Below are 25,398 nucleotides of genomic sequence, written 5' to 3' on the forward strand. Positions count from 1 at the left end.
TTACTATGTGTTGTTGTTATTGTTGTTGTTGTTGGTATTGTGGCAGTTGCTATTTTTTGTTGTTATTGTTGCAACCGTAGTAGTGGCTGTAGTGGGCAGACAAAAGTCAATGATGCCGGGGAGACGCTGCTGTTGTGGCTGCAACAATGGAGCGGCAGCGCAAATCAGCAACATGATTCGATATTTAGATATGCGCCTCAAGAAATATGAGCCGCTAACAACAACAAAAACAAGGCAGCAGCATCGGACAGGCGGCAGCATCTTTGTTGTTGCTGCCGCTGCCGCTGCAGCTTGTTGGCCGCTTGTAATTGCCAAGTTTGTTGCTTAAGTCTTTTGTTTTGGCCACGCTGATAGGCCGGTTGCATTTAAATTTGATTTATACACTTTCGGTCAGCATATAATTGGCTGGATGTCGCCGCTCTGTCTCCTCCGGATAGTAGTTCTCAGACCATAACTGTTGTTGGTTATTTTTTCCGTTTTTTACGATTATGACTTAAATGTTTCTTTTAAGGGAATTGGTTTAGGGGTTGCCATTTAAAAGAAATGGCAAATAAAATATATTAAGTTATATAATATATAGCTATTATATGCTAATATTTATAACTATTTAAGACTTTTGCAGTTTATAAATAAGGAGTCAATTTTTAATAAATGGTTTTTTAATTAAATCCTACAAGTACTGTCGAAAACTACTCTTACAAATGTTTAAGTTTTAAAGCATGATCTCTTAAAATGTCAAATAAAGTATTAACTGCTAATTCCCTAATTGCTATGGGAATTAAGTCCCCAATCAATGCGAGGCCCTGCTATTTGTGGGAGAGGTCTGCACGGCACAGGTGTTAATTGTCTGTCCCCCGAAGCAAGCCATAAAAAATCAAGCCAAGACCAAAACTAGAGCACAGAATGTACTCCCAGTGGCTGGATGCTGCATTTATAAACATAATTAAGTTGGAATCGTAAAACAGCAGCGAACCAAAGATTGCTTCGGGCGAAAAAGAAACTCCACGCATGCGTGCAGCATCCGAAGATGGAGCTGAAGCAGGGCCCATACCAACAGCAGAAGCAGAAGCCGAAGTTGCAGCAGCTCCATTAGCAACACCGATTCCGATCCGATTCCGGGCCCGGAGGCTATAGCCGGCTATAGCGCACGACCAATCAGCGCCTCGCTAAAGAGCATTCAGCGAAGAGCAAACCGGTTCACCCTAAAGAGAGTATAGTGCCCCAGGGCCTCCGGTTCTCTTTCCGATTCTCTGGCGATATAGTCTCCCGAACAAGTTTTCGAGCTGCCAGCTACGATCTTTGGCTCTTATAGTTTGGATTTGCCTCCAAGTCCGAGCGATGAAACGAAATGGCCAGCGGCAATCAGTCTCAAGTTGAGGCCTGAAGCGCACGGAAGTCCAACCACTTTAGAGCGGTGGTTACTCGGTTTCGGTCTCCGTTTCGATTCTGGTGGTTTCGAGCCACAGCAGCACAGATACTACTCTCTCTTCTACCACTTTTGGTAGCATACCACACCACAACACTCTTTCGCTCTCGTGACTTGCTCCGCCCCTGCTCGTTTGGGATGCTGCTCGAGGGCTGAAAGCGCCGCAGGATTCGGTCTGGCCATTAGTTGAGCGCCGTGCTTCGAGCGGTGATGAGCCAATTTCTGCAACGGTAAATTTTCAATTTCCCAAATCTGGATTATAAACGATCGACAATCCCCAATCGGAAATATTATTCGAACCGATCCCCCACCGATCCTCCAACCGACCGACTGATCGCCGGGCAATTGTGAAAGTGTTAAATGTGCCGCAATCGAATCAAATTGCTTGCTGATTACAACAAATGATGAAGAGCAATCAACTGAATGTGTGAATGTCGGAAAAGGCAGCAAATGAAAAGATCAACAATCATCCGACATTTTTCTCACTGTGTCTACATATATCTTTCCTTTTGTGTGACTGTGAGTGTGCCAGTGAGTGTGCGATTGTTACTATGTGATTAAGCCACAAATCATCGTGTGAGCGAAAAGAAAACGGAAATACCTTTCAATTAAATACAATAATACTAAGTATATATCAAAATACAATGCCGTAAAAATTGTGTTTAATCAAAGTCGAAAAGTAAAAGTGCAAACAATGTGCGAATTCACCGACCCACCGAAGAGGAGTCGCCGCCACACACTCGCGCCTAGTGTCGCCACAGTGCGCTCCATTGATAACGCACACACACTCACGCCAGGGACATTAAAACACACATGCTACAAAGTGGAATTGAAACATGCCAAGTGAAAGAATGAAAGAAAATAAAGCCCATGGAAAACTAGCCCATAATCCACAATGATAATACGAATAATAATAGTCACTTGAAAAAAATGTTTGGGGTTCTTCGAAACTATAGGAAGAATATCTATTTTTTTGTTTAGATGAAAGAAGAAACCACAGAATTGGACTTGTTTTTTAATTAAATATTAATAGCCAATATACTCTTTAAAAACTTTTTTTTTTCTGTGAAAAAAATTATAAATAAGGGAGAGGGAATAGCTTCTGGATAGGGTGGCACGATCATGGGAAAAGCCCCACTTCCCTCGAAAGTGCGGGGCAGAGTCTCCATGCTCTGCCTCACATCCAGTTATTTACCATATGGTACCCCCAAGATAAAGTATGGCTTGCAACCCAAGCGTTTCATTCAAGATTTCCCCTAAATACTCGCTTGCTTCAGAAAAAACTCATAGCTGTCTTGTGAGGCCTAGAAAACCCCAGCGATAAGTCGGAATAAAAACAAAAGATAGGGCATTCCATAGTTTTTATGGATCTGAAGCTGCCTACAATTCATTCATCATTCCGCAAATTGTAAAAAGTGCTGCATTTGGGTGAAAGTTCGGGGGAGGACGGAGTGGGCAAGTGCATCATCCACTTGCAAAAGCCACTTCCGGTCATGCCTTGCAACAGCAGCAGTAAGAGCAACAGCAACAGCAACTGCAGCAGCAACAGCAACATCAGCGGCAGCATCTGAGTTGCGATTCAAAGTCAACGACTTCCGTTTCGTGCAAAAGCTGGGAGGAGGCCCCAAGCAAATTACTTAATTAAATGGACAATTAACACCCGGCCACCATCCGCCCGAGGATGGCTGGGAAGGGGGGTTAAAGGCTACTCCGCCGGGTGGTGGCAGGAAGAATGAGTAATGTGGGCAAGAGTGAAAATATCTGTAAATTAATATGCGCACAAGATGCAAATTGTTTCGTGGCCAAAGACACGGCTCCATGGCACCAGCACCAACCAATGGCAATGGCAACTGCAACATCAGCAGCAACAGCAGCAGTAACAGCAACATCAACGGCAACATCAGCAGCAACAGCGTTAAATTAACATAAATTGAATTGCATTTGCATTTGGTGCACGTTGCCGCTTTTGCGGCTGCCCTGGTGAAACAAAATGAAATAAAAAAAATAAAAACGGAAAAAAGTAAATGTTGCTGCGGCTGGTGGTGGCACTTGTTGCTTCTGCTGCTTCTGAGGCAGCAACTGCGTGTCAATTAGCGCTGATGATGCATGCCTGAATGCATTGAAATAGATTTTCCCCAAGCACTTTGCAACCCGTTTCAATTCCATTTCGTTCGACAATTGTTACAGCAACATCGCGTATCTAGTGTGGAAGTGCTAAAAAGTGAAGAAAACAAGCGAGTATGTGTACATGCCAGGCCCATACACATACAAATTAATTATAATAATAATTTGTGATAACAACATTAACAAAACAAAAACAAACGGCCGAGTCAGAGGAAGGAAAATGATACAGAATCGCCATAGTCCCCAGTGCCCCTCGAACAACGGAGGATAGAAAGTTTCTTCTACACGTAGTGTAATTGAAAATTAGACAAGAGCTCAAAATCTGCATATATGGGCTAATTAGGGTCGCGATCTAATACGAATTGTGGTTGTTCTGGACCCAAAGTGAATCCCAAAAACGAAAAAACAAATAACCATCAAGATCGCCAAGAAATTCCGACCAGCATCACGCTCACAAACGCCCACAGAATGTTCAGAATGTTTAGAAAACATTTTCGGCGAAAATCAACATCAACGTCTGGACAATCGACAGCAATAGCAATAGCAACAGCAACATCAGCATCAGCAGCAACATCACCAGCAACATCAGACAGCCTGAGAATGTCCAAAAAGACAATGGCGACAAAAAGGCAGAGGCCACGGCACCGGGAACTCTCGGCCCTGCCATCGCCGATCAGCGATTGTCGATCATTAAAGTCTGCCTGCAACTTAATTGCTTTAATTTTAATACTGTTAGTCCATAAGGTAAGCCAACCAGCCATGCCTACATGCAAAAACTAAAGCCCAAAAACAGAACAAACCCAAAGGCAATAATCGAAAAAAGCCCCAGATCCAAATACATGCGGGTGTAGTGTGTCTCAGAGTTGATTCAACCCATGTGAATTGGCAATAGCTGAGGGCAAAGTTTTGATGGGGGACGTAAATAATGATGATTCGGGGTTATTTTTGAGTGATTTATCAGCCTCGGATCCATAAAAGTTTAGTTTAATGGGTGCTATATGGTTGGACTACAAAACCCAATACAAGGACTCTCTAATCCTTCAGATTCTCAGTCATAAAAACCACATTGTAACTCAAATAAAATAGTTTTTCTTGAGAAAATTAAGTTGTTAAATTTACAGAAAGCCAAGTAATGGCTTACCTTATTTTATTGGCATACCAAAAGACCATCAATTTACCAGCAACGAAATAGCCGCACTTAGTCACAATGTGGTCTCAAAGTTTCAATCATTTAACTGGTATTTAAATAGAGTTATACAGAGAGGAAAAACTGTGGCTGGGAGGATGCGAGGACCCCTTTTTGGAAAGTGATCCACCCGATTAGAGGGCCGGGGCTATCTTTCAAAACCATCTTTAACGAAATGGTTCCCACAACGGTAGTCGGCCGGCAGTATCCGTCCGTGGGTCTGGAGTTTTCGGGGTGTAGCCCGTCATAAAGTGTTACACAAAGTGCCTAAACATGTATTGAGATGCCAGCGGAGATGCCCCGAGCGGCAATTAAACAGGCAAAGAGCCAAAGTTAGAGAGGCTTCCACACGGCCAACGGCAGCCAACGGTTCAAAAATACATAAAAATTAATCGTTGCTGCAGAGGCCGAAAGATTTTTGTTTTTTTTTTCTCTCTTTTTTTTTTTGGGCACATAAACACAAACAACAATTTGATTAATACGCCGGGTCGAGAACCAAACAGAGTCGGACATTAGAATCCAAGAGGAATTCGAGAGTCCAAGTCCGAGTTGGGGTAATCAAATTGATTACACACATTTATCTGGGGGAGCAGGGCAGTGGGGATTGCATTGATTTAGGGTAAGCGAGGCGATAAAAGTCGCCGGCGGCAGCAACAGGAACGGATGCCCCTCCGGCTCCAGCTCCGACTCCGGCTGCAACTATTTAGTTGTTAATGAAGTGAATAAAAGCTAAATATTTAGTAGCGGCGATTTATGACCGACTTCCAGAGAAAACTTCCAGATCATATCGCCGCGGTTCACATGGGCCCACGTCACTTTAAATTAGCCCAGTTATTTTGGCCAAGGATCAGTTCGAAAAGTATTCGTTAAGCAAGAAAGGTTTCTCTCATTTGAGCTGACATTTATTGATCATAAGCTGCGTATTAAACTGACTGCGAAATATGCATAAAGCCGAAAGCCGTAAGCCGAAAGGCTCCGGGCCCAGGCCCAGGCCCGTCCAGATCGAAATGAGTTGGCAAAAGGAGCTCCCACGTTGAGCTGCAAAAAACATTTATGGCCACGTTTTGTTTCGTTTGGGGGCCTAATTAAAATTTAATTTCACATTAAGTTCGTGTGTCGGCTTCATTAGGCTGCAAGCCCCCGTTTACATGTGGCGCCGCATTACTAATTTCCTTAACCATTTCATCGGCCTTATCTAATCGAATTGATTACGTCAAAGTTTGTCCGGAATATTAGCGGATGCACCGCCGCCAGCTGCACTTGCTCCTCATGAATGAGGCGCATCGGTGTTCGGCGGAGAAATGCGATAAATAAATAGTAAGCAGGTTCGAACCGAAAACCCAACCGGTTCCCTCGATCAAGAATCCAATCAGTTTGAAGTCCCGGCCAAACAAAAGGAAATCACAAGACAACGCTAAGAGCTGGCCGAACAGAAACTGCCACAGACTGCCAAAGATTGGGGCACGGTGGCCGGGGGGAGATGCATTTGATTGATCTATGGCATGATCAACAATGCATGTGGCTTCGACTTGGAGTTTTGTATTTTTTTTTTTACCATTTTTTGTGCCGAACTGCAGGTGCAGGCTCCGGCTAAACTGGCTAACTGGCTAATGCCGTTAGCCTGGCCCAGAGGCTAAATTGCAATTTATTTCTAATAAACTTATCAACACTGCCAGCTACCAGGGCCAATGACAATAAATTTGCTGAAATATGAAACCATAAAAGCAGGAGTCGAGAATCGCGGCCCAAGAGTTTTCATTAGCATATTTTCCGCGAAGAGGGAACCACTCGCCACTCATCTCGCCGCGGTAATGAACCTTTAAAATACAAACTTGATGGCCAAGATGCTGCAAGAGGCTACTTACTACCACTTTGTGGCGGTGGATGCGTTTCTGCTCTTTGGCTAAATTATGATAAGCGATTTTCTGCAGAATGGCTAAACTTTATGCGCCCATTTGTCAGTGGGGCAGTCGGAAGAAAAAAAGACCGGCGATCTAATGTGTTATTAATTTTATGGCAAATGCCCCAATCGATAGGCCCGTGATTTGAGGCCACTTCTGGGTACAGACCGCCAGATTGCCAGATATCCAGATCTTTGGACCCCCGAATGCCCATTCGATTTCCTTACTCCTCCCGTCTCCAGCTGGCAGACAAAGGCATTCTAAATTATACAAACTGCTGGATATCTCGTTTGATTAAGTGAGCCGAACCACCACCACTAGCACCACCGAAATATAGCCACTCCAATCTGCTGTACAGTTAAGCTAGCTTTGTGGGGAAAATATTTTCTCATTATTTTCGTGTTTCATTTGCTGTTAGATTTATCAAGTCCGCAGTCGCGTCCGGCGCTCCATTCATTTGCCTACCAAACACTCTCCCTCTGACTCTGCCCCTGCCTCTGAATCTGGCGTATTTCTTCTGATTTTCTTCTCTTGTATCGATCTATCCACTGGGTTTTTTTTGTTTTTAATTAAAACCTCTACCGCAGTCCAATCAGAGCGCCCTAGGTGGCTTATTAGCTTTTACAACCGGCGAACGAGCCGGGCATCTCCGTTCGGATCAGATCCATAAAGTGTTGAGCATATTATTCGGCCCGGGACTTGGCCAAGGGCAGGGGATGGAATGTGTCTTGGAAGGGAATCATTTTGGGACTCAGTCGGGCCTTCGTTATGGGCCATGATTGATTTAGACGATTTGGGATTTGTTCGCTTGTTTTCAACTATAGCCATCGTACTACAGCCAGATCGATAATTTCGTTTTGCTTTCTGTTCAACAGATATCCGCAGCTGGTAACTTCGAGCTGGAAATATTAGAAATCTCAAATACCAATAGCCATCTGCTCAACGGCTATTGCTGTGGCATGCCATCGGAACTGAGGGCCACCAAAACGATGGGTAAGTTCAACAAAGAATGTCATACATTTCTGTCAGTAATATTTCTATAAAAATGTAGTCTGAAAGTCCGCCTCTTATCTTGCCCCATAAAATACAAACATAGGCGGTCAAGGCTTCCCGACTATCAGAGCTTCTGGAATTTGTTACTCTGCATACTTCTCTATTCTATATCTTTAATATTCGAATCATTTGAGAGACTCTGTCCATTTATATTTTATGGTATATAAGCGTTTATCATCGTGCTAATATTTGGTCATTTTTGGCAGGCTGCTCACCATGCACAACCGCCTTCCGGCTGTGCCTGAAGGAATACCAGACCACCGAGCAGGGTGCCAGCATATCCACGGGCTGCTCATTTGGCAACTCCACCACCAAGATACTCGGCGGATCGAGCTTTGTGCTGAGCGATCCGGGCGTGGGAGCCATTGTTCTGCCCTTTACGTTTCGATGGACGGTAAGTGCATTTCCCACAACAACTAACCAGGTTTATAATGAAACTGTTCCCTCCACTAAACAAGAAGCACGCTTTTGGCACGGGTTGGTCTTCAGCTCTCACTTGTGGTGTATCTACTTGCGGTTTTATTATTATTTTTTTTAAGTTTAGATGGGGAAGTGAACTGGCTGTTCCGCTTGGAAAGTGCTGAGGAGGCGATAAGGTCGAGCCGGCAACAGAAATGTGAATGAGCCGAACTCGTGCCGCATTGATAAGACTCTATGAAGTATATATTCCTATATATAAAGAGGGCATAGTCTATCGGGGGGTTTCCGAAGCATTGCAACGCTCTCGCTCCGCTTTCCCATTTTGTGTGGCCAAATTCCAGCGTGGGTTGCTCGACTCCTCGGATGTTCGAGAGTATATATAGAGTACGAAGAACCCTAAATCATCGGGCGTGAAAATTCCAAAAACCCCGACTAACACCAAAAGCGGCTTAGTCATTTCGACCAAGAGGCCTTCTTGGTCTTGGCTTGTGTGGGGATACTGCCGCCGCGGCAGTAGCCGAAAAAAGCAATTAAAAATTGTGTTTCATGTTTTATTCGTTTTATTTTTTCGTGGCACCTCCTAAGCGGCTTTCGGTTAATTAAGTGAGCATAATGCGGGCTTATGACTGCCAAAACTGGGAAGGAATAAAACAGCATACAGCCAGGCTGAGAATCACAAAAACATCCAATAAAATAAACGTGGCCTGGTCCGCTCTTAACTCGGTTAAGGTAAGAATGTAACTTGACTGGGTGTAGTCGCAGAATTGAGTTTAAGTTTTTTTTAGCGTTTTTATCTTTTTGCCATTTATTTTGCTATGTTGTGTACGGGTGTTGTTCTGGTTGTTGTTGCTGCTGGTTTTCAAAGCTAACTTGGTTAACAATTACACGCCCCGAACAGGCCAGTGGCCAAACTAATAGGAAAACGAAGCAATCGTATTTAAACACTTGGAAAATGGAGGGAAATTCGGGAAGAAATTTTAAAAAATTATTAATTGTGTTAGGTAATATTCTGCATTAATTATCTCATAAAAAATGGAACCTTCATTACTTAATAGTTTAAATATATTAAATTATTTTCAAATTATACTTTCAAGTGCAGTAGAATTAAACGTCGCTGCCGTAGTCGTCGTCGACGCCGACGTTGGCATGCGCATGCGCCGCCGTTTACATTAGGCAGGTCTGCCTGTGGCCGGGGTGTGGCGGGGCGCGATGGCTGAAGGGGAGCAAGCATGCGTCAGAGCCGGGTCTTGCTCTTGGTCTTGGGCTTTGGCTCTGGGTCTCCGCCAGCCTCGCTGCCTGTTCTTGGTTACCCTGCCCCAGCGGCTGCCCCTGCCACCGGCTCACCTCCCTGCCGCACTCCCCCCGAGAGCCGAATCTGACTCCGAGTCCAAGTCGTGGCCTGAAGTGCGGACAACCTGTTTCGTGGGAACATTACCTTGTCGCGCTTGTCGCTCGGCCGATGGCGATGGCGATGGCGATACGTTACGCTTCGCTTTGGTTTCGCTTTAATCTTTTGCCTTTAACTTTGCCAGTGTGCTTTTCCTTTTGGCCCAAACCGAGCTCCGAGCTGAGCACATGTGACTGACTCAGTGACTGCGACTTGGACTGGGAATGGGAGTGGGGATGGGGAATGGGGAATGGGGAATGGGGAATGGAACTGGGTGCCGAAACGAAACCTGGCAAATTCTGCATACTGCCGGCGTAATATTTGCTCAGTCGGTTCAGGCAGTTAGGCACCCTCAAGAAGCCTTTCACAAAGCCTCAAGAAAATCTTCAAAAAAATAAACTCAAGAAACAAAAAATCAAAACCAAAGGCCAAAAACCAAAATAAAAAAGAGTGTTTGCTGCCGATATGGCCACAATTGTCCCACTTTTTATTGAATGACTTCTTCTTCGACTGCTGCTGATTGAGTGAATGGCATGTTAAGTCTTATAAACATGACTTAGGAAATACTTGAGCTCAAGCGCACATACATCATAAAAATCACAACACGGCAAGAGCGGCAACAGCGGTAACAGCGGGCCTTCAATGTATCTGTCAAACACCAACTTTAATTTCACATAGGGCCCCAACAGCATTCGAGCTGTTGGAAAAGCACTAACAACCAACGAATTTCACTTGACAATATTTTCCACATTTGGTTTGAAGATCTGGAGTGCGCGTGCGCAGCCATTGAGCGATCTCGAGTGGAATTTGTGGTGCCTCTTCGGCCTCAGACAGATGGACCTGTTCCACTTTTTTCTTCGTTTTTTTTCGCTCAAGATCAATGAATGACTGCCCAAATAAAATGCGTGTTTTTTAAGCTTTGTGGGCTTTCGATCTATTTTGCTGCCCCCACAAATAAAAAACGAAAATATGGCCTGGCTTGGAGACTTTGTCTATGGCTTCCATTGAGGAAAGTGCTTGGACAGAGTTCTTGACTTTGTCCCTTACAGTGGCTTGCCAAGTGTCTCATTAAATGGTACTTGATTGAGAAATATATTTTTATTAATATTTAATTGCATTATATCCCCTTTGAAAATCTAGTTCAGGCCTTCCTCCATTGGCTCGTGTCTGTCTGCCATTTCGTCTCTTTACATATTTGTATTGTTCAATGAAATTCAAAACCATATTCAACGCCATTTTTAATTGATACACTTCCGCTGGCACATGGCAGATCGAAAAGCGTCAGACCCACAGAATATGATTTTAGCTCGAGCCCGGAACTGAACCGATCCGACAGCCATATGACAACGATATACGAGTATAATATGACGGGGCGGGGAGATTCGAATGGAAATTCGAGTCCGTGTGGTCAATTGGGGAGATGGATTTGCAAAGTGTGTCAAGTTGTTGATGTCCGACTGCAATTAGCCAATGTCTGCTCTGGACTGATTTAGTGTCGCGTCGCCAAGGCAATTACATGGGAGTCATTCCCTCCCAGAGCCCCTTGTTCCTGGTCGTCTTGGGGGCTGCCTCCCACTGATAAATGAGCATTTCCTGGCATCCAGCGGCGGCCACCAGACGACGTCGTCGTTTAATTGCTTTCTGCCCAACGAGAAATCTTCTCGCAATTACAACAAACAGCGAATCTTTAATTTTTTATAGGGCCAAGCCGAGGAGGATGAAACTAAAAAAATAAATAAATAAACGAAGAAAATCTGCCGAGGAAATCAAGGCTAATCTTGGCAATACCCTTTCGAAGAGGTAACTGATATGTCTGGCGAGCATCGTTTCGAATTTATTATACCCCACTGGAGCAGGGCATTTAAAACAAGAGGGGAACTGGGTCTCTGTTGCCTTTTCGCATTTTGTTTAGGCCAATTGCAATGCCATGGACATGGACTGAGACAGAGACACGGACATGGCCAGGGTCTGTTTAGAAAGTCCGCCTCTCCTGCGTGAAATTAAAGTGTTTAGCTTTGCTTTGTTTGTTGTCTGATCGCTTTGTTGTTTTGTTTGTTTGTTTGTTTGTTTGTTGTTGTGCCCGCCGCTGCGTTGTCTTCATTTGCATGGAGCTTGAGATTAAACTGTCCATTAGCGTCAACCCGGAGAGTCAAACTTGAAAGCCCCAAACTAAACTAAGTTTCCTCCTTTTTCGCAACGTTCAATTACAGAAGTCGTTTACGTTGATACTGCAGGCGTTGGATATGTACAACACATCCTATCCAGGTAAGTGCGGTGGCAATTGCTGGCTTGTGCTTGTCCCAAGTTGCAAGTTGCATGTTGCTTGTAGTGCACGCTGCTCGTTATTGTTAAGCCAGCAAGGCATTTGGCTTAATTAGCAAATGGAGGCTCTGAAGGATGCACTTGGAAAAAAGTATAGACCTTTAAGGATGTTACCAAAACTATCCAACTGATTTCGAGCAGATTCCTCATGATGTTTAATAAATAAATTAATTTTTTTATGAAGTCCTTTGTACTAGTCTATAAATAGTTAGAATGGTACATAATGTTCCATTTAATATTATTTTGTTAAAATATAATTTATTAGCTTGAAATTAAAGTTTAAGAATAAGAACTTACTTTTTTCCGAGTGCAATCAACAAGCCCCTGAAATGGTGCCAACATCCGACTAAATTCCTCACCCCCACCTTCATTTCTTTTCAAACTTGCAACTCCCAAACTATTGGAACGCCAACGTTGATGCCACCAACAACGACAACGAATACGAATACGAACGTCGACGACAACCACAACAATTGTCATGCCACGCTCGCATCCAATCCACAATGCAGATTCGGAGAGGTTAATTGAGGAAACATCATACTCGGGCGTGATACTGCCGTCGCCGGAGTGGAAGACACTGGACCACATCGGTCGCAATGCGCGGATCACCTACCGTGTCCGGGTGCAATGCGCCGTTACCTACTACAACACGACCTGCACGACCTTCTGCCGGTCGCGGGACGATCAGTTCGGTCACTACGCCTGCGGCTCCGAGGGTCAGAAGCTCTGCCTCAATGGCTGGCAGGGCGTCAACTGTGAGGAGGCCATCTGCAAGACCGGCTGCGATCCCGTCCATGGCAAGTGCGACCGTCCCGGCGAATGCGAGTAAGTAGCCGTATAAGTTTTATATATTTTTTTCTTTGCCACTTTTTTTATTTTGTAATTATACCCCCTGGCGACCCCGGCTTAGACTGGGGGCCACCACCCCATTTAACGACGTGATTATGACACTTTTTGCATGCCGGCGGGCTCTCGGGCACTTTGGGGCGCTTAATGGCCCTGGCCCCGAACCGGCGGATCTCCAGCTCTCACACTCGCACAGTTATAATGGCTAAGAGTAGTTTTCTTTTTATGCGATCAGTGGCAGAGAAATGGGTTCTATATCCATGGCTCACATGGGGCTGTAGTTTTTGTTGCCAATGCCAGCTTTTTTGTTGTTCTTTTTCGAGGCTAAATGTGTGAAATTGTGGCCAGCGTTTCTCTCACAGAGAATCGGCAATCAGTCATTGGTTGGTAAATAAAGTGTTGAAAGGCATTAATATATATTTCCTTGTGATTTTTGTACAACTCCTAAAAAGTTTATAGGCAGAATATCTTAGCTGCCAATCCTTGGCTTCAATATGTACATTTGTATTCCTATAAAAAGACAAGAAAGTACCACTACGTCCATCTGCAACTTTCCAGTGTGCTGATCTAATCACTGAGGTTACCAATCAATCGCTAGTCCGCATTCCTTATTAAATTGTTCGCACTCGGTAACTGGCCATTTGGGAGATAACCCGAGCGCTATAAAGTTGTAACTAGCCATATAATCTGCAATCAAGAGCCAGAGCCAATACGATTCCCGTGGCCCGAACTGGGGAACTGGCGAGAGAGAATGGGCTAATCAAACGCCCGCACGATGGCCAAATGCTGATCCGGGCTAAAAAGCCTGGCCATCTGGCCCACCGCTCGGCATCCAGCAATTTCCTCCATGGGCCGGTCCCCGCCCCTTTGGAAATGGTCATGCACAGACGTTGGCAACATGGAGCGAGTGGCACAGCAAGAGATGCCACAAACCAAAGACCAGCCACAGCACGAAAAAACGTTTGTGCTTCGGTTGTTCCTGTTGCAGTTGCAGTTGAGGCAATTGTTGTTGCTGTTTGTTGTTGGCTGTTGGCTGTTGCTGTTGCTATTGCCGTTGTTAATGTTGCAGCGTAACACAGAATACGTGAGCCGGCGGCCATGATTGCATTTCTCGACTGCCTCATGATGCTCTCGTCAGACCGCCTCCATCTCCCGTCCATCTCCCGGCCATCGCCGCTTGTCCTGATTCTAAATAGCAATAATTAGTGTGGCCTAGAAAACATCAAAACCACGGCCAAGAGATTTCCGCTCCGTCGGAACAATTATAAGCCAGAAGAAAAATTACTTTTGCTGTTTGCACGTTGCTTGCCCCATTTGCAGTCTGGTCGATCGGGCAGGATGGCGAGACGCGGAGCAGCTTGCCGCAGATTCGTTTACAGATAACAACCAGGCTGCCGTTTTAATGAAATCATAAATTACCGACATCGAACACCGCAATGTCGACTATCTCTGGCCACGTCATGCCCGGAGCTTGTAGACTTAGCACCTCGCCGGGCGATAACTCGAAGCTCAATGCCCGATGGCCCATAGCCGCCCGGCTATGGCTAACTTTGATCCCGCTGCACTTTGGCGTGTTGCTGCGATAAAATCGCAACACCAATACCAATGGCATCAGAAACAACTTCAATAGCAATGGTTAAAGCTAGTCCGGGAACAGCAATGGCAGAAGTGCCTCCTGCCCTGTTGCCACTTTAGCATTTGATGCATCAAGGCCAAAGTTCAAAGTGACCCAATTCGGTGGTTGGCCCAAGCTGAATGCGTTCCCAGGCCAAAATTGAAATGTAAAGAATAATTGGACTTGATTTTTTGGCAAGATGAATAATGGTGGATAAAAAAATTTGTACCAAGAACTCAAGAAATAATTTTTATATTTAATAAATAATTCTTCAAAGCTCCTAAATAATAAATTCATCCCTAAAATCAATCTCTTTTAATCAATGGAAAAACATGGAAATGGAATTCTTGTACAAAAATCAAAAGTATTTATGTTTTAACATTCTATATCAGCCCATGAAGTTATGCTTAATTTTATAATCAGTCTTGCATATATGAGATTCCAAGCTTATCTGCATTTTGGTGGAACCTTCACTCCACAATCCTTCAACTGTAGCTAACCTTTTATGAGGGGTCGTCCGACATGCTCCATTTTTCAATCAGAGAACAGCATTTTTAGACCGAAACTCATCACCCATTTTGCCATTTTACCATTTCAGATGCCGACCTGGCTGGAGGGGCCCGTTGTGCAACGAGTGCATGGTCTATCCCGGCTGCAAGCACGGTTCCTGCAACGGCAGCGCCTGGAAGTGCGTCTGCGACACGAACTGGGGTGGCATACTGTGCGACCAAGGTAAGTGACCTACCTCTGATTACCTGTGAAATGGAAATCGGAGTGGAAACATACGACTGGGAATGGGAAACTTGGAACTGGGAATGGGAATGGGGAGCATCATCGATAATATCGATGCTGCACATCGGCTATACGCATATATTTCATAGCTTCGCTTCGCCCTGGACAGATTTAAATTACTGCGGCACCCATGAACCCTGCAAGCATGGCGGCACCTGCGAGAACACCGCACCGGACCAATACCGCTGCACATGCGCCGAGGGTCTCTCCGGCGCACAGTGCGAGATCGTGGAGCACCCCTGTGCCACACAGCCTTGCCGCAACGGCGGCACATGCACACTCAAGGTAAGCCAAGTCTGCGATTTATACCATTATCGCAGAGCCATAAAATAATTTAATATGCTCTTGCCTCCATCCAGGCTTAGTGCACTTAGAAAAATATATAGAATATATAATGCCAGAAAATTAAATACCCTATTATTCCATAATTTTGAAAAGTGTAAATTTTGGTTTCTTCGCAGCCCATGAATGCAACACGACCGCCAATGTATCGCAACATGAGGGGCATGGGCTCCCTTGGCAGGGCGATGAGTCCGCGCGACTCAATCAGCAAATTGGCCCACCTGCGCGATGCGATGCTCGCCCTGAACGGCAAAAACTCATCCTCAGGCTCCGGCCCGGACGCCGGGTCCGGTTCGATATCCAGACCCATCGCGCTCTTCTCCAGCTCCCAGCTGCCGCCTCCGGCCGCTGAGTTTACCTGCGGCTGTGCGAATGGATGGACGGGACCGACATGCGAAATAAGTGAGTTTTGATTTAATTTTATTCTGCAGCACGCGATTAGCCACAGCTCGGCTTATGGGCCAAGTTGCCCAAGTTGGTTACTGGTTACTGGGTACTGGTTGCCGGTTGTTTTGTTTGCTGGCCGTCTGCTTACCGCTCGATCATGCAATTGAGCACACACGCATTTGACTGTAGCGAAATATAATGAAATGAAATGAAACGTAGCACGCACAGGCTGTTGTTGGAGCCGCTGGCTTTATTATGATCTTTGTTGTGGCCACGGTGGTCCGGCAAATTCGGTTGGCTTCGGTTTTGCATTCCAATTGGAGCACGACCAAAACCGCCACATTCACCAGCAGCAACTATTTGCCAGCCAATGCAATAAGCCGTAAGCTAATTGAGTTGCCATTCCCAGCCACCAAGTAAGTGGTGATGAAGGACTTTCATTGAAGTAATCAGAATGGGCTGTACGGAAATATCTTGACCAATTAAGGGGCTTTCAGTTTGGCAGTAATATATACATCTTGATAACATTTCACAACTATCAAAAATATTTCCCTCCATGCAATTTGACCTCATTTCTGACTAATGGCCAGCCGAGGGGTCAGCTTGCAACTCTTATCATCTCTTTATAAAAACCAACAAATAAGTTGCGTGCTTCCGAAGATGTGGAGGGAAGCATCGTCCCCTGGAGATTTCAGGCAACCGATAAGCCAGGCACGCAGACCTAAGCTATCAATACCCGAACAGGCAACTCGGTTCAATGACTTTGGCTCTGGCCAAGAGCCACCTGCCCGGGCTTTGCCCGGCACGAGAGCCCAAAAGCCAAATCAACACCATCACTGAAAAAAAAGAACATGCCAAATGAAATTCCATTCCATCGGAGATGAAAAAACACTCTTCAGAATTAATAATAACTGGAATTGCTTTCCATTCTCCGACTATTTTTAATCTTAATCTGCGAATGGCTTTTAAACCATATCCTCTTTCCTTTGCTCCTCTCCTCCAGACATCGACGAGTGCGCCGGAGGTCCCTGCGAACATGGTGGCACTTGCGTTGACTTGGTCGGCGGCTTTCGCTGCGAGTGCCCGCCCGAGTGGCGCGGCGACATCTGCCAGGAGGACGTCAACGAATGCGAGGCACCCCACGCCCCCGGACTCCAGGCCAACTCCCTGCTGACCACCACGGCGACTGCCATCATTGGCAGCAACCTGACCAGCTCCGAGCTCCTGGCCGCCCTGACCAGTGCGGTGGCGTCCTCCGCATCTTCCGCGGCTACCGCTGCCGCCATCGGACCCTGCATCAATGCCCGTGAGTGCCGCAATCTGCCGGGGTCCTTCTCCTGCATTTGCCTGGAGGGTTGGGGCGGACCCACCTGCGCCGAGAACTTGGACGACTGCATGGGCCAGTGCCGCAACGGAGCAAGTTGCATCGACCTGGTCAACGACTACAGGTGCGCCTGTGCCCCCGGCTATACGGGTCGGGACTGCGAGATAGACATCGACGAGTGCGCCACCTCGCCCTGCCGGAATGGCGGGGAATGTGTGGACATGGTGGCCAAGTTTAACTGCATTTGTCCTCTGGGCTATTTTGGTTCCCTGTGCGAGGAGGCCAAGGACCATTGCGCGTCGTCCCCCTGCCTGCAGGGCCACTGTCTCAATACGCCCGGCAGCTACTACTGTCACTGTCCACCGGATCGAGCCGGCAAACACTGCGAGCAACTGCGTCCTCTCTGCTCGCAGCCGCCCTGCAACGGTGAGTAGAACTGGCTCAGACCCCCGAGAAGTCATGGGAACCGATCTCTGTCCGATGAAGACATCATTAAGCCCATCAATCGCAGCCTGCCAGCTTTTTGTTGTCTTTTTTTTATGAAAGAATCCATTGCACTTGTAAAAATTGGCAAATATTTATTAGAAAGATAAAAATTAGTATTCATTGAGTTAGACTGAGATCCCTGTCTTCCAAAGATTTGTAATGCTCTAAGGATTAAATCCATAGAAATATTTTCCACTGTGTATCCCTTCTATAATAAGCCTAATCATGTCTCCCCAATCCAACAGAGGGCTGCTTCGCTAATGTCAGCCTGGCGACAGCGGCGACAACAACAACTTCTGATAGTGAGGCAACAAAAACAGGAACAGCCACCACGACAACGATGACGACACCGAGCGGATTGCCCTGCAGCGGGCACGGCAGCTGCGAGATGAGCGACGTGGGCACCTTCTGCAAGTGCCATGTGGGCCACACCGGCACCTTCTGCGAGCACAGTGAGTATAGCGCCTAGGACCCAGTGCCAAGTTACCGCGATCCGACTCCAAAACGGCAAACTCATTAACTTTCCGCAGATCTCAACGAATGCTCGCCGAATCCTTGTCGAAATGGGGGAATTTGCCTTGACGGCGACGGCGACTTTACCTGCGAGTGCATGTCGGGCTGGACAGGTGAGTTGATTCGTAAAGAGATGAGCTGAACTGAACTGAACTGAGACGGGGCTGTGAGATGGGGTGCGCTTTAAGCGGCGGCCAAAGTGAACGTTAAACGCTAAGGCATTGCAACAAGTGCAACAAACTGGCGAAGACACTTAAAGCCGAAGGCCTAATACCCTAGGGAACAATTTAACAAGAGCATTTCTTAGACAGCAAAGTAAAAGGAGCCAGTCAAAAAGCTCTTTGAAATTAGAAAGATTTCAAACTGATATTATTTTAATTTAATTGTAACTTGTAAAGAATTCTTCGCAACTCTTTAGTAAAGGAATACCAAAATATAAAAAAAAACCTGCTATAAGCCGACTGTCAGACTGGCGCATTATCAACGCTTGGGGGCTTTAAATGGGCGCGAGACGAGTGTTGGCCACGTTAAGAGCGCTAGGCTCTCACACAGCCACGAAACTACATACAGATATACACTAAAAATACACCAGCCGATCGAGGCGGTCGCATTTATTTGAACATTGAAAGTCGGCAGTCATTACGGCTTCAAATTGAAGCGAATGCGGCTGAGCCGGAGCTTAAAAAAAGGAAAAAACTATCTGCACGTTAGTCTCAGTCGCTGGCGAACGTATTTGCCACATGTGGCAGCACCGAGGGGGGTAAACCCAGCTAAGCCGAACCTTTGCCATGATTTATGTTTGTTTTTAATTTGCGATTTGCATATTTCACGCGTTTCGCTTTTTTGTCACAGATACAGATACAGATACAGATACAGATACAGAAAAGCGAAAATAGATTTGGCCACAATTTAGATACAGATATGGCCACATCGATCTATGTCAGCACACTTTTACTTTTCAATTAGTTCAAGTCAAGCCAACGGTCATGGCAATCCTCTCTCTGCCATCAAAAAAATAGTCCCACATTACTGGCAAGTTTGTTGCCTAAGTCTTTCGATTTCGGTTACTTTGGGGATTGGATTAATAATTAATGTTTTTATTCCTATTTCAATGGTTTATTTTTGTTAAATTTTTTAGGCAAACGCTGTTCGGAACGTGCCACAGGCTGTTATGCTGGTCAGTGCCAGAACGGTGGAACCTGCATGCCTGGTGCCCCGGATAAGGCCTTGCAACCGCACTGCCGCTGCGCCCCCGGCTGGACGGGACTCTTTTGCGACGAGGCCATTGACCAGTGCCGCGGACAGCCTTGCCACAACGGTGGTACGTGTGAGTCTGGAACCGGATGGTTTCGATGCGTCTGCGCCCAGGGATTCTCCGGTCCGGACTGTCGCATCAACGTGAACGAGTGCTCGCCGCAACCCTGTCAAGGAGGCGCCACCTGCATCGATGGCATCGGTGGCTACAGCTGCATTTGCCCACCCGGTCGTCACGGCCTTCGCTGTGAAATTCGTAAGTGAAATTATTATTTTGGGAACTGCAATTAATCTGCTTTGAACTCAATTCACTAATATATAACTTTCTCGCTTTCAGTGATGTCCGATCCGAAGTCAGCGTGTTTAAACATTACCAACACGGCTTCTCCTTATGCGGCTCTGAACCAAAGCCAAAACTGGCTGGATATTGCTCTGACCGGAAGAAGCGATGACGATGATCACTGCAATGCCTGCATTTGTGAAAACGGAACGTCCAAGTGCACAAATCTCTGGTGCGGATTACCCAACTGCTACAAGTTGGATCCCCTATCGAAGTCCTCAAATCTGTCTGGTGTTTGCAAACAACACGAAGTCTGCGTTCCAGCTTTAAGTGAATCCTGTCTGTCGCCGCCCTGCAACGTTCGTGGCGATTGTCGCGCCTTGGAGCCATCTCGTCGAGTGGCACCGCCCAATCTTCCGGCCAAGTCAAGCTGTTGGCCCAATCAGGCGGCGGTTAACGAAAATTGCGCCCGTCTGACTATTCTCTTGGATCTGGAGAGGGTGGGACGGGGTGCTTCGGTGGAAGGCCTATGCTCGCTGGTTCGAGTTCTTCTGGCCGCCCAATTGGTGAAGCAACCTGGTTTTTCCAATGGCCAGGAAACAGGGCAGCTTATGGTGCTGTGCGATCTCAAAACGGGAACTAACGACACTGTTGAACTGACTGTGGTAAGCACTCTTTATATCTTTTAATTATTGATTCTTCTTTATGGTATAAACTCTTAATTCTAATGACTAACAAAAAATTTCATTTTTCTTATTCCAGTCTTCGAGCAAACTAAATGACCCCCAGTTGCCAGTGGCCGTGGGTCTGCTGGGTGAGCTTCTGAGCTCCCGGCAGCTGAATGGCATCCAGCGTCGCAAGGAGCTGGAACTGCAGCACGCCAAGCTGGCTGCTTTAACCTCCATACTGGAGGTCAAACTGGAAACGGCAAGGGTGGCCGACGGTTCGGGTCACAGCCTGCTGATTGGAGTCCTGTGCGGTGTGTTCATAGTTCTGGTGGGCTTCTCAGTGTTCATCAGCCTCTATTGGAAGCAGCGCATGGCATACCGCAGCAACTCGGGCATGAATCTGACCCCCTCCTTGGATGCACTGCGCCACGAGGAGGAGAAATCGAATAATCTGCAAAACGAGGAGAATCTTCGCCGGTACACAAATCCTCTCAAGGGCAGTACAAGTTCCCTGCGTGCTACCACAGGAATGGAACTGAGCCTGAATCCCGCTCCAGAATTGGCTGCCTCGGCGGCCAGTAGCTCTGCCCTGCACCGGTCACAGCCCCTTTTCCCGCCCTGCGACTTTGAGCGCGAACTGGACTCCAGTACGGGTCTTAAACAGGCCCACAAACGCAGCTCCCAGATCCTGTTGCACAAGACCCAGAACTCGGACATGCGGAAAAACACGGTGGGATCGCTGGACAGTCCCAGAAAGGACTTTGGCAAGCGGTCTATCAACTGCAAGTCCTTGCCGCCGCCGGCGGACGAGGGCGCCGATGTCCTAGCCACCACTGTGATGGTTTAGCCGTGATCTCAGCCACCAACTAGCCGCCCATAGCCAGCTCAAAGTTCCAATTGCCACAGCACGGGCGCAACTTCCAAGTGCATTAGTAGTGTTATTTAGCCTAGAATTCGGTATAGGCTTAGTTGATTCGCAGACAGGAGAAGACACTTCAGTTGAATATTTTGAGATTCAAAATTAATCCACACTGTTTTATTTGAACCAAGTTAACTTCTTCTCCTGTCGCCGGAATCTCATGTAAATTAAGTTAGCTAATGTAATTTCAAAACTCTTTTCTTCGCTAAGCAACATCCTACACAGTGTGATATTTAGTGTAACCCAGGCGCGCATTTACATTCTTAAAAAAAAGTTGAAACAAATTTTAATTAATAATAATAATGAAAAACTCCTTGGCTACCAGAAGTTGTACATAGTTCTCATTTAGGCTCGGCGCGTTTTCTATGGTTAATTAAATTAAGATGTAAATATTGTAAATTAGCAGTTACCGTTATTGTATTTTGTCTATAAATAGAATCCTAAAATTAAGCTGAGCCCCAGCCGCAACACGTTAGACTTTAAAAGTTGTTTGCAATTGTATGCAATAATTTATACCATAAAATCGTATTGTAGTTAGGTAGCTTTTTATGCGGTTAAGATTCCACAGATTTTGTATTGTATTATACGTACGTGTGTAGTAATATTTATTTATTATTTTACATTTGATTTAGCAGCAATAAAGTAATATCAATAAAGATAGTAAAAGATATGATAAACATATTTATGAATACTGTTTTCTATTCATGGCCATATAATTTTTAAAGTGACACGAATTCCTTCGACAATTTAACTCTTATAATGATCAATTTAAAAATTCGGATAGTTCTAAGGGCTTCTTTATTTAATAAGCATGAGCTTTCTGGAGCTTTTTTTTTACAAATCTTAAAAATTCTTAAGATAAAGATGGATGGGGATGGACTTGGTCTTTCATCGACAGCATTTCCTGCCATTGGCAAATGTCGGGAAGGAACCGAAATATGCTCGGCTGGGATTGCGGCGATCGCATTTGAAATATGCGCTAATTGAATGTGAAAACCAAATGCAAGCTGGGCACTACAACACATCGAATCAGTGGCCAAGACAGGCGGATCGCGGTCGAAACAGATCAGAAGGCCAAAAGGAAAGAAAGCGAAATCGACCGGCGAGCAATGCATTTTGCGTTGTTCGGTTTCTAATTAAAATACCAAAAAGAGCCAGAGCCGCCGACTCACAAAACTAAGCTCATCGGATGATCAAGGCCCCAAAGGAGCGGATACGGGTTGTGCGGTGGTTCGGGGGACAGGACGAAGGGGGGTCTTAACGTGCGTAAATTTCGTCAGCGGTAAACTCGGCTCGAACAAAACGAAATGGCCAAGTTGTGTGAGTTGCTCGAGTATGAGTGTGTTGTTAATGAAGCAGAAAATGCCAGGAATTTTCGCTTGATTGTGGCTGTTTTTGGTTCTCCTATATTCGTTCCTGCATTGAGAAAAAATTAAAAATTAAAACATTTAGGAATAAAGGATGGAAAATTATTCATTACTATATATCCGTTCATGACGCAATTAAATGATTTAACAATTCTGAAATAATTTTATATGTAATAGATATGATATTAATATTTTCATATTTCTTAAATTTCTTAAACTCTTAAATATATTTTTGAAATTTTTCAAATTCTTAAAATATTAAAGTAAATGTTGGTTCAGTAAAACTAAATGTTATGTATTGTAACTTTTACCTTTAAAAACTAAATGGAAACTTTTTCCAACTAATAGGTTGGTTGAGAATATATAAAATATATAAAAAAAAACTACCCTTTATTTTTTCTGTGTAAAATGGCTCAAGTGTTTTATTTAGTTATTGAACACTGTCCATTTTGAACCGTTGCGGCTGAGCGAAATTTTAGCGGAATTTTTGGCGCTTTTTTCATGCATTATTTTTTCGCTGGCCAACCTCTTTGCTGGCCATGTTTCGATTGTTGGTGTTGTTGCTGTTTTTTTAATTAACGCGCGATACGTTTTCAACTTTGAAGGGCCATGGAGCGCACATGATGGGCATATAACTCATTGGAATTATGGTGGAAGAGGAAGCTGGCCAACCGGCCAGAAGACCAGAAGACGACCATAAGACCGCGAACGAACCAAAAACCCGCCCGGCCAGAACAGAACGTACATAAACTTTATCCGTCTATAATCTAAATATGTTTCTCTGTTGCTCTTTGCGCCGTTGTCGTGGCTGTTGCAACAATTTGCTGCAAATTGAAAGCCAATTACGTTGTTTGCAGCATGCCAAGGCAGCGGCGGTTGGATCGGATCGGCTTGTTTCGGATTGGATCGAGGCCTTGTAGCCGGGGCAGACGACGGGCGAAATTGCGGGGCACACAGCCTGGGTAGACGACATAAATATCAAATACAGGTCCATAAATTTGAAACCAATTAGCCAACTTAAATTGATAATAGTTGCTGCTGCCGCTGCTGCTGCGATGGGTTAGGGAGCCTAGTATTTGCCTACTGGCCACAGGAAGCTGCCACCGACGCTCGAGAGGATCTCTTTGGCGATCCGCTAATGGCAGTGCCATTTGATGACATACGTCGCTCGTGTTGAGCTGGCAATTTTCGACCGGCAATTGCTGGCCATATATGTAAAGGACACCAAGCTGATGCCACAGTTGCAGCAACGGCGTCTCATATGTCGTATGTCGTGCCTGTCGTGTCGTTCTAATCACAATTGCTGCTGTCTCTGTCTCTGTCTCTATCTCTGCCTTTGCCGCAACTGCTGCGCCTTTTTATGGCGCTTTTATGCAAAACAACTTAATTTCAATGCCCGATCCGTTTGCAACAATGCAGCGCGTAAAATATGCACTCGCAGCCAAACGGGCAGCGGCGCAGAAAAACTGAGAAACGAAAGACTTAGGCAACGAACTCGTACAAATGTTTCGTCCATTTGCCTCTGTGTCGAGCTGTTATAGAAAATTATCTGAAACTGATTTGATATATATTCAAATAGGCGCTGTGCGACACATGTTGCTGCTGTTACATGCAACATTTGCTGTATTTGCTGCACGCAGCAACAACAACACAGAAGCCAAAGAGACAGCAATAGAGCTCCTGGAGGAGCCAACTGGTAGCTGGGTTAGACTTGTCGTTGTTATTTGTATGAAATGCTATGGATAACATCGCTAGCAGTAAACGTTTAGTTTGTGTTTTAATTAAAATATTTTCCACATTCTCCCCGCCGCCCGCTTCGCAATAGCCACGACAGTTGCCGATTGCCGCTGAGAAACACGCCGTGGCTAAGGCTCGATCAAGATCCAGGCACATCCGTGTCGCAGCAGACAAGTGGCATTTATAAGCAACATTATAAACTAATTTAGGCGGGGAGTTGATTGGCTAATAGACCTGGAAAACGTTCAAGAGAAAGTCCAAAGGTGAGGCACTCAAAGGCTTGACAAAATAAAAAACTATTAATCCGGGGATAATGCTAATACTAAATATGTATATTTTGTCATACTAAGACTTCCAATCAAAATGACTAATTTGACTTAAATGTCAAAACATTTAGAGTTAATCCTTCTGGCCATTTAGCCCCTCTTAGCCAGTCATTAATTGATTAACTCAGCCCCCAAAACAACCAGCTTCCAGAAGAAGGAAGAGCCAGAAACAATGAAAGCCCGTGGATGGTCTGAAAAATCACTAATCTGTGCCAGAATCCAGCTTTATAAATGTCAGAGACGACATTAATGTAGCACATTTATCTAATTAGACAAGCGTTTTGAGCATGATGCTCCGCTCTCGCTCCACGCCAAATAAATTAATCAGCTAATTGATGAGCATAAATTACGGGCATGCAAATGAGCTCTCCGACTTTTGGCTTATTGATGGCCGGGTCAAATCGAATTGGGCAAATGAGCGCAACCGGTCTATTATGCATGTCAATGGCCGTTGCTGAAGGGCCACCCACTGGGCAATAAACTATAAAAACGAAAGACTTCCCAAAAAGTGCAGCCGTACAACTCAATTAATAACAATTTCTAAGAACAATAAGGCAGCTACCACCCAATCCAGCCGAGAGAAGTGCAATCCTTTTTGGCCAACATTTGATTATCTCACGGCCAGTGTGCCTGGCTCCTTCTGCTGGATGTAGTTGTTGTTGTCGTTGAGGGCTTAGCTGTTGTTGTTATCGGGTGCTGCCATCGGGGCGGTCGCGCGGTGTT

The 25,398-nt window shown here is 45.4% G+C and overlaps 1 protein-coding gene across 1 annotated transcript; it reads left to right on the top strand.

Moving 5' to 3' along the window:
• The first annotated feature begins 1,301 nt into the window (after positions 1 to 1,301).
• Positions 1,302 to 21,926, top strand: LOC6505593 (protein serrate). The gene is made up of 15 exons (XM_001964597.4): positions 1,302 to 1,656; positions 3,614 to 4,294; positions 7,513 to 7,630; positions 7,897 to 8,084; positions 11,708 to 11,762; positions 12,329 to 12,644; positions 14,879 to 15,012; positions 15,182 to 15,357; positions 15,534 to 15,816; positions 16,805 to 17,551; positions 17,857 to 18,063; positions 18,142 to 18,237; positions 19,263 to 19,634; positions 19,716 to 20,323; positions 20,421 to 21,926. The coding sequence occupies exons 2-15, from the start codon at positions 4,019 to 4,021 to the stop codon at positions 21,171 to 21,173; spliced, it is 4,329 nt and encodes a 1,442-aa protein (XP_001964633.1). The 5' UTR covers positions 1,302 to 1,656; positions 3,614 to 4,018; the 3' UTR covers positions 21,174 to 21,926.
• The last annotated feature ends 3,472 nt before the right edge of the window (positions 21,927 to 25,398 follow it).

This window comes from Drosophila ananassae, chromosome 2L, assembly GCF_017639315.1.
Source record: "Drosophila ananassae strain 14024-0371.13 chromosome 2L, ASM1763931v2, whole genome shotgun sequence".
NCBI classification, from domain to species: domain Eukaryota; kingdom Metazoa; phylum Arthropoda; class Insecta; order Diptera; family Drosophilidae; genus Drosophila; species Drosophila ananassae.